The 10,286-nt window shown below is 40.1% G+C and overlaps 1 protein-coding gene across 1 annotated transcript in view; it reads right to left on the bottom strand.

Moving 5' to 3' along the window:
• Window positions 1–2,823: 2,823 nt before the first annotated feature.
• Window positions 2,824–10,286, bottom strand: part of LOC140740286 (PDZ domain-containing protein GIPC1-like) — an 80,075-nt gene continuing 72,612 nt past the window's right edge. The window contains exon 6 of the mRNA XM_073069422.1: window positions 2,824–10,003. Within this exon, the coding sequence (XP_072925523.1) occupies window positions 9,855–10,003 (149 nt within the window). The 3' untranslated portion in view covers window positions 2,824–9,854. The remainder of the gene's footprint in view (window positions 10,004–10,286) is intronic.

Raw genomic sequence — 10,286 nt, 5'->3', positions numbered from 1 at the left:
TTTATAATCCCATGCACTCAAGTTTTGATCTTAATTTCTGAAGCTTTAACATATTTTCCTTTTCCTTGATTAAATTCATCAGCTGTCTATACCATCCAAGGTTCTCTAATTTTTCTATCCTTGTCCTTCTAACAGGAACATATCTTTCCTGTGCTCTGTGCAATTGATCTTTAAACTCCCTCCACATGCTTGATAAGGGCAAGCCAGATAAATGGTGTTCACAGTTAACACTTCTTAGTTCCTGCCTAATGCCCTCATATTTTACCCTACTCCAATTTAAAACTCTTCCACAAGGACCATACCTATCCTTCTTTATAGCTATGCCAAAAGTTAAGGAGTTGTGGTCACTGTTCCTTAACTGTAGGCCTCCATTAGTCTCGATAGATCATGGATTTACACCTTGGAATGTTTCCAGGGCGCAAGCCTGGGCAAGGTTTTTTTTTTAAAAGAAAGACCGGTAGTTGCCCAAGCTGAAAGTCTCCCCTCTCCACGCCACCAATGTAGTCCAAGGGAAGGGCATTAGAACCCATATAGCTTGGTACCGGTGTCGTTGCAGAGCAAGGTTAAGTGCCTTGCTCAAGGACACACACGCAGCCTCAGCCAAGGCTCGAACTAGCGACCTTCAGCTAACTAGACGAACGCTTTAACCACTTGGCCACGCGCCAACACGTTCCTTAACTACTGACCCACTAAAAGGTCAGTCACCTGGCCACGCTCATTGCCCAACACCAGATCCAGTACAGCTTCTCCTCTCTATAGACCATCCAGTAAGATGGTGGCACGTTTGGATGCAGTGGCCTCTCAGGGGCCAACCAAAGATCTTCTTTCTCCTCTGTTAAATGTGGGTTTTTTAAAAATGATTGCAAGACAACACTGGACTTCAAGAACTTCGAGTACAGCAGTTCTACCACATCAGTGTGCTTGTCGATGAGAAGAGTGGGCCAGCATTTCGGCGGAGCTGGGTTGGGTTTGATGGAGCTCCCTGTTAGTCAAAGGCATCAGAGTTGGTGTGTGAAGGTGGTGTGCAGTGTAACTGTGGGTGATTACCTTGGATGTTTCTCTTGTGATTGCAAGACCCTGGTGGACATTGATAACGTAAGATGTCGCAGGCCTGTTTCCCTTGTGTGGTGACGCAACAGGCAGCAGGGAAGCTGCGTAGCCTTGGTTGTAGCAAGGACTAGGTCTCAAGCTGCTGGCTTGCCTGCTGCTGCAGTCCAGGAGAGGAGACGCCAGAGGTGGTGCATCGTGGCATCTCTGCTTGGTTGGGGACCGGCTTCTTCTGTCAGTGATGTCCTCCAGTGTTCGATCAGTGGAATAATAGGCTGGATTGTGTGCGTCTGCACACTGCTGGGAACTGTACCGTCAATTTGTGGGACATGTCGCTCAGGATCTTGGGCTTCATGTGTTTCTGTGCGTCTTTTTTTGCTCATTATTTTGAATGTGCTGTGTATGTTTTGCACTTTGGCCCCAGAAAAACACTTCTTCATTTGGTTGTATTCATGTATGGTAGAATGATAATTAAACTTGATTTAGACAATAAGACGATAAATATATCAGCAGAATTAGGCAATCTGGTCCATTGAGTCTGCTGTGCCATATCATCATGGCTGATCCAATTTTTCTCTCATCCGCAATTTCCTGCCTTCTCCCTGTATCCATTCATATCCTGACCAATCAAGAATCTATCAACCTCTGCCTTAAATATACATACAAACTTAACTTTCACAGCTGCCTGTGGCAATGAATTTCATAGATTCACCACTATATGGCTAGAGAAATTCCTTCTCATCTCCATTCTAAAAGGATACCCATCTATTCTGAGGCTATTGTCCTCTAATCTTAGACTCTTCCACAATAAGAAATATCATCTTGACATCCACTCTATGAAGGCCTTTCAGCATTCATTAGCTTTCAGTGAAGTCACCCCTCATTCTTCTGAATTCTAGTGAATACAGGCCATCAAACACTCTTCATATGACAAGCCATCCAAACCTGGAATTACTTTCATAATCCACCATTAAACCTTCTCCAGTTTCATCCCATCCTTTCTAAGATAAGGTGCTCAAAACTGCTGACAATACTCACAAGTGACACCTCACCAGTACTTTACAAAATCTCAACATTACATCCTTGCTTTTACATTCTACTTCTCTCGAAATGAATGATTGCATTTGCCTTCCTCATCACAGCTGCAATCTGCAAATTAACCTTTAGGGAATTCTTCAGAAGCACTCCAAAGTTCTTTTGTACCTTGGTTTTTGTATTTTCTCTCCACTTAGAAAATAGTCAACCTTTTCATTCCTTCTACCAAAGTAGATGACCATACACTCCTCTACACTGTATTCCATTTGCCACTTCTTTGCCCATTCTTGTTTAATTATTCAAAGGAGATGCATAGTTACATTGAAGTCCTTATTTATTCATTCTCAGAATGTAAGGTGGTGAGTGCCCCTCTTTAAACTACTGCAGTCCTTCTGCTGACGGTGCTCCTATGATTCTGGGAGTTAAGGAATACCAGAGTTTAGTCCAGATGAAGTGTCTTGGCCTGCAACATCAGCATTCCCCACTTCAAAACTCTAACTTGCTTGGACAGATACATGAACAAGAAAGCTTTCGAAGAATATGGGCCAAATACAACTAGCTGAGAAAGGAATCTTAGTCAGCATGCACCAGATGGACTGAAGGGCCTGATTCTGTGCCACATTACTTTATGGCAGTAAACTACTGAAGATGTCAATACCATTATTATCTGTGCACGTGAGAGCATGAAAGGTGGGCTTAAGTAACAAGGCCAAAACTGCAAATTTAAAAAAAAAACTAGGGTGCAATAGAAAATAGTTCATTTAATAAGTGCATTAAAGTTAAAACACTCCAACATTAACAGTCCAGCCAAGTTGTCTCAAACTAAAGACTTTGCTCACCTTCTCGATTTTCATCCCATTACTGCCAGCAACCATTCATGCAAACTCTGCCATCCCTAACTACACACTCTTGACCAAAACAAATGTTGTTTTTGCACGCTGCCAGATGACAAAGCTTCACAGCAAGAGCCTTGAAAATTTGAGAGAACATAATTCATGACAACCCTGAAATCTGAAGAGGCAAAGGGAGGCAAGGGGTTATAAAGTGCCAAGGTAATCTGAGTGTCAATAGCAGAAAATTTGCAGTTCACCAACAGAGCAAATTGCAGCTGCATTATACAACAATTCTGTGTTAATGTACCAGCAATATTACTTATAAAAACTATTCTTGATCTAGTTATACAGATCATCAGGAAGAACTACAAGCAATGAAAGACCTGCTCCTATTCCTAGTAACCAAATGTCAGCTTCAACTTAATGTTAGCCAGAAAATTGTCCATATTTTACATTTTCCATATTTTTTCTTTTGATATGGGAAGCATTTTGGACCATGAAAGTCAAGTTGGCACTCGGAATTCCCATCAGTCCATTACCCCTCTTATTTCCCTGCAATCTACACTCTCCCCCACATTAATTACACTAAGGGTAATTACTTGACCAGCTTATCATTGAGATGCAGGAGGTGAGACACACAGTCACACAACTCCACAGACAGAACCCAAAGGAAGGATTGAACTGGGTCTCTGGAGCAGTGGGCCTGTGTGTAACGGTGACATTCTCCAACTCCAATGTAAAATGGATATACTACACAGATTCCACAATACTCAAGTTGGAAGATCCTCTTTTGCTTTAACATTTAGCCTTCAGCCAACATTAGAATAAAAAAAACAAATGCTTAGCTTATTTACTACTTGAAACTATGAAAATGGACAAGGGAGAGCCAGTGGATGTAGTGTACCTGGACTTCCAGAAAGCTTTTGATAAAGTCCCACATAGCAGATTAGTGGGCAAAATTAGGGCACATGGTATTGGGGGCAGAGTTCTGACATGGACTGAAAATTGGCTGGCTGACAGGAAACAAAGAGTAGTGATTAACGGGTCCCTTTCGGAATGGCAGGCTGTGACCAGTGGGGTACTGCAAGGTTCAGTGCTGGGACCGCAGCTGTTTACAATATACATTGATGATTTAGATGAAGGGATTAAAAGTAACATTAGCAAATTTGCTGATGACACAAAGCTAGGTGGCAGTGTGAAATGTCAGGAGGATGTTATGAGAATGCAGGGTGACTTGGACAGGTTGGGTGAGTGGGCAAATATATGGCAGATGCAGTTTAATGTGGATAAATGTGAGGTTATCCACTTTGGTGGCAAGAACAGGAAGGCAGATTACTATCTAAATGGAGTCAAGTTAGGAAAAGGGGAAGTACAACGAGATCTAGGTGTTCTTGTACATCAGTCAATGAAAGCAAGCATGCAGGTACAGCAGGCAGTGAAGAAAGCTAATGGCATGCTGGCTTTTATAACAAGAGGAATTGAGTATAGGAGTAAAGAGGTCCTTCTGCAGCTGTACAGGGCCCTGGTGAGACCCCACCTGGAGTATTGTGTGCAGTTTTGGTCTCCAAATTTGAGGAAGGACATTCTTGCTATTGAGGGAGTGCAGCGTAGGTTCACAAGGTTAATTCCTGGAATGGCGGGACTGTCAAATGTTGAAAGATTGGAGCGACTGGGCTTGTATACACTGGAATTTAGAAGGATGAGAGGGGATCTGATTGAGACATATAAGATTATTAAGGGATTGGACACGCTGGAGGCAGGAAGCATGTTCCCGCTGATGGGTGAGTCCAGAACTAGAGGCCACAGTTTAAGAATAAGCCGTAGGCCATTTAGAACAGAGATGCGGAAAAACTTTTTCACCCAGAGAGTGGTGGATATGTGGAATGCTCTGCCCCAGAAGGCAGTGGAGGCCAAGTCTCTGGATGCATTCAAGAGAGTTAGATAGAGCTCTTATAGATAGCAGGGTCAAGGGATATGGGGAGAGGGCAGGAACGGGGTACTGATTGTGTATGATCAGCCATGATCACAGTGAATGGCAGTGCTGGCTAGAAAGGCCGAATGGCCTACTCCTGCACCTACTGTCTATTGAGTGATCTCTGGTATGCATGAGTCAGCTGATTATTCTGAAGTGACAGGATCAGCAGATGAAAAAGCCACTATAAAAATGTTTTCTCCACTTCCAGCAATGAGATGCTCAACGGAGAGAACCTGGAAAACAGAACTGAGTCCCTCAGCAACACACACAAAATGCTGGAGGAACTCAGTAGGCCAGGCAGCATCTATGGAAAAAGAGTAAACAGCCAACATTTTGGGCCAAAGCCCTTCCAGCATTTTGTGTGTATTGTTTTAGATTTCCAGCATCTGCAGATTTTCTTGTGTTTGTGAAGTCCTCACCTGCAAAGCTGTGCTTTCTCCAAGCTGATGTTGAGAAGACAAACTACCTTCTCACATAAGTGAGATGGTAGCAGGCTCAGATGAAGGAGCTCAACAACAACATGAAGCACATTTGCTGTTAGCACAAAGACCTATCAGCTATATTTAAAGCATTAAATGTTAGTACTAAAATACATACCATTCAACTGTTAATAGCTTGTCAAGGATTTTAATAAGAGGGCTATGGAGAGAGATTAGTCATGGCAAAATCTTTGACTATGTACAGCATGTTGTGTTACAGATGTAAAGTCAGAAGCATATTGGAATCAAATGTAGATAAAACAACTGTATGCAATTCTGATAGCCGCACTCCAACGGGGAGAACAGAAGGGCAAAAATGTTCAAATGAAACATTGGATAACAATCATCTATTCTTCATTTGACGACACATGTTAATGACAAATGTTTATTAGTGTAGGTTGATTATATAACTGGATGGCCAAACTCAGGCAGCTTGCTGCCATTTGCGAGTATTTCTCTTAATCTGTTTAGTGGTGTGAGTCTATAATTACAACAGGGAAGAGGGGCAAAAGTTACATGGGGGCAGGAAAAACTAGAGATCACCTCTTTTGAGCAGAGAAGTTGATTTACATGTATTGAAGATTATAAAAAATGTTTTGCTAAGAGTAATAAGGAGAAACAATTGGTAGCAGAGCATCAGTAACCAGAAAGGATTTTCGTTTAAATAACTGAGCAAAATGTAATGGGGAAAGAATTTATTTTAAATATCAAGTTATGCTCCGGATTGCACTGCCTTTATAGACGAATGGAAACAGATTAAGCAAGAATTTTTTAAAATAACCACTTAAATATTTGCAGAGTTTTGGGGAAAACAGTAGTGAACCAAATGGATCACTCCTTCAGTTCAACCAAGGCAGCAAACAGTTTACAATTGACCGCATGGGCTTCAATGCTGTATAATTAACTTTGTTACTGTGATCTGTTACGAGTTCAATTTAAGGAGAATTTGTGCTTTCCAAATACGTTAATTTAAAATCACATTTCAAAATATTACACATCTCCCAAAAATGCTTGCTGCTCAACATGTCCTATAAACAAATCTTTTATATTTAACTCTTTAAATACCAAAGTATGTCCCAGCATCCTCCCTTATCTAGGAAGCAAAAAGACAATCCAAACCAGCTAATTAGGTTGAAGAAACCACTTCTTTAATGTCAACAGATTCAGCAGCGGTGTTAACTGACGCAACCTGGTTCAACACAGAAAACAGTCACCGCTCCACCGACACTATCCACGCTCTTGTGGCCTCAGGAATGCAGCAGCATAAGTAAAGGCCACTCCCATCCTAGTTATTCTCTTTCCTCCCCCGTTCCATCAGGAAGATACAACTACCAGACTTGAGGGCATCTTCTACCTATTGTTATCAGACTCTTCAATGCACCTCCTGTACAATAAAGATTAATTCTATCTCACACTATCTTGTAATAGCCCTTACACCTCATTAATCAACCTGTACTGCACTCTCAGTAATTATCACCATAACACATCCAGCTCTTCCTTTTGAACTACTGCACTGTACTTACATTTAGAAATTACTTGTATGAATGACATTTCAAAATAATGTGACAATAACAACTAACTACCCATCATTCTCATACATTGTTTACAGAACTTCTAAACAAAACAATGCTGGAAATACTCAAGTCAGGCAGCATCGCAGGACAGAGTTAATACTTCAGCAGTGTTTTGTTTTGATTTCTAGACTTACAGCATCTGCATTTTTTCTGTTTTTCAACTCCAGTTGAACAACTTGGAAAAAGTATTTGTATGTGTTGCTTGGACTTGCAGGATTTGCAGACTTTTCCGTCTAAAATATTTAATAGATTTGTTTTAATTCATCTCCTTCCAGACATTACTCAAAGCTGGAGCATGCTTAACACAGGCAGTCAAAATCTTTAAGGTTAACTTGAAAGAAATGTTTCCAGAGCCTGCTGGCTCAATGATCAGAGCATACTAATTACAAGGAAAACGCGCAAAAAAACAAATTACGCTCTGGAAATAAGTCCAAAAATGGTCAAAGCAGATTCAATAGAACTTTCAAAAACAAACTGGATAGTGATTTGAAAAGAGGGATAAAATTTTGCAGGGCTACAAGGAAACAGAAGGGCAATGGTGATGTCAGCAGTGTTCTTTTGAAGAGCTAATAATTGGCCAAACAGCCACATCTAGTACTATAACATACTATTTTCAAGGTTTGGCTCCATTATTCTGACAGGGCAATTGATTCAATCTTCTACTGTTGGTCACCACAAGGTTTCCATACAAAATATTTTCTTTAAAAATTACTAAGACTTTGATTTATGGTATTATTTGAACCAGATAATTCAAACATAATCATTGACTACAAGATGATAAACTGCATTAAGTTATATAAAAATGTAGCTGTCCTTCTCAGGAAGGAAACTGCATAGAGCCTATCACTTTAAATAAAGTCATACACAATCAGGAGCAATACAAGCATTAAAACATAAAATACTGGAAACACTCGGCAATCAGGCAGCAACTGTACAGGGAGAAACAGAGTCAGAAGTGGGACAAAGAGGAAAGCTGGTTTCAGTTGTAGAAGTACAGAGAGTTAGGAAGAATAAGAAATTGCTGAAAGAGTGGAACCAAAGTTAATGCAACACATTAAGCTTCTTTGTGCTGTGTTACTAATAACAGAGCTGTAGAACATATCCAGTCAAAGGCTATACCAAGGTTGACAGAAATAAAAGTTTTTAAAAATATCACTGAATGACCAACAGAAATTGATTGTTCTAACACAAAGAGCATCTAAAACTGGAGAATTCATTAAGAGTTGAATAAGTCTAAGCTGAAGACAGTGTTGTTTATCATTCCCACTTCTGACAAAGGGTCTCAAATGCAAAACGTTGATAGCTTTTATTTCATGAAATGCTGCCTGATCAGCCGAGTGCTCTGTCTTATATCAGACTCCCAGCATTTTGTTTCTTTTTGATTTTTATTTACTGTACAGTGATTAAATGTACAGTGAATAATCTCTGATCGACTAAACACAAAAATGAATATGCTTATTCAGCTTAAATATTGTAACACCAAGCAGCAGTAGAAGACCTCCAGGTTACACCTAAATTATACAGGGACTGAAGATCCCTCAGCATTACAGTACTCTTAAAGAGCTGGGGAACCCTGTCAACTGTCATGGCTAACACTTAACCTGCAGTCTATATAGCAAGACATTATCACATTGCTGTTGGTGGGATTTTACCATGTGCAACCTGGCTGCTTACATTACAACTTCAGTTGCACTTACAGGGTACTTAATTTGTTGTAAAGTGCTTCAAGGTTGTGAAATGTCGACACTTTCAGGAACACTCACCAAAGGCATTATTTATGCTGGAAGGTCACTACTGTGACACCAGGTACTTTCATTCCATTTGACTAGAAACAGGATGAATATTTCACGCATACAATTTTACAATTTAAACACTAGTGACATCTTAACTAGATAAAAAACTGTACTGTGGAACTATAGAGCAATCACTAGAAATGCACAATTCAATTCCACAGCCCTCTTTTCTAATCTACTGTTTAAATCATTAATTTATCTCGCAAACAAAAATAATGTTAAGCCATTTCCTGAAATTCATAATATTGGAGGTGAAACATTTTGCGAGAGGAATGGAATGACAAGCGTTTTCCTCCCTTTTCCAAGGGTACTGCTCCCCAATTCTGAGCCTGAAATGACACAAATCCTAGAAAGAAAAATCAGTACAGACAAAAATATAAAACATCAGATAAGAAAGTTACGATATATCAAAGTGTTTCAGTGAAAGGATTCCCTTAGTGCAGTGGTCCCAGATTAAACTGCATGACCTTTCTGTGCATCAAGGGAGCGATGATGATGATCACAGAAAGATTTTAATAACATTTGAGGTAATTTAATTTAAAAGTTCACAAGTAATAAATAAAAATATACTTGGTGCACCTGCAGCTCCAGATGCAAGACTATTGGCAGCCCCCAGGAATCTGCAGCTCCTCAAAAGGAGAGCTTGGGACATCTGGACTTTCTAGGTGGGTGCCAATCTAAAGTTAGGAACCAGTGCCTTACTGTATTGGGCTTAAATTTTTCGTATCTGCAATCTACAAAACCTGGTTAGAATTCAATTTTTAGAGTTTTTTTTCCTCGACACCCCCCCAAAATTCTCATTAGCATATCTACAAAAATATTAAAAATAATTTCTTTGCACAATTGTGTTATGGAAAAATGTTCTCAACGTTTCAGCTTCCACTTTGCAGACTCCAGCAGCACACCAGTTTAGCACCCAAAAGCAACATACATCTCCCTAGGAAACAGATGTAGTCTACAAACAATTATTCAAACTTATAAAATCATTCAGAAATGTTTGTAAAAAGTAGCCCAGCACCCAAAGTTCTAAAATTATTAGATTATTTTTCTTTCTATATAAATGCTTTTTAGTGATGCTTCCATATGAGCTTCAAGTCTTTGCAACTGGCTTTTGATAATCATCGGCCAGATTTTGCATCTCCGATGGCACCCCAGACATCGAAGACAAACTCGTCAGGAAATGCAAAGTCACCAAGTTCCTCGTCGAGTGCCTGTGCAAACTCATCGGGATTCCTCCTGTTCTTGCCAAGGTCCACCATGGTAGCAGCTGTAACATAGGACAGAGGAGGGTGAGCAAATTCTTAATATTGATATAACAAACCCACAATGCCAATATAAACCTTTACCTTATCTCCCTCCTTGCTACCAAATACAGACAGATTACTGGTGGTTTCTCCCCTATCCAACAGAAACATGACGGGAGCTTAGTCAAGAAAAACATCTGTACAACACCTTCAAAGAAATTGCCTGGGTGTTTCGCAATAGCTTCTTCTAACAAATCTAGAGATCAACATTTAGAATACTGCCTAAAGGTAGTCAGTAGGTTTTAA

The sequence above is a fragment of the Hemitrygon akajei genome, chromosome 16 (genome assembly GCF_048418815.1).
Source record: "Hemitrygon akajei chromosome 16, sHemAka1.3, whole genome shotgun sequence".
Taxonomy (NCBI): domain Eukaryota; kingdom Metazoa; phylum Chordata; class Chondrichthyes; order Myliobatiformes; family Dasyatidae; genus Hemitrygon; species Hemitrygon akajei.
This window is presented reverse-complemented; position numbering and strand designations above follow the sequence as displayed.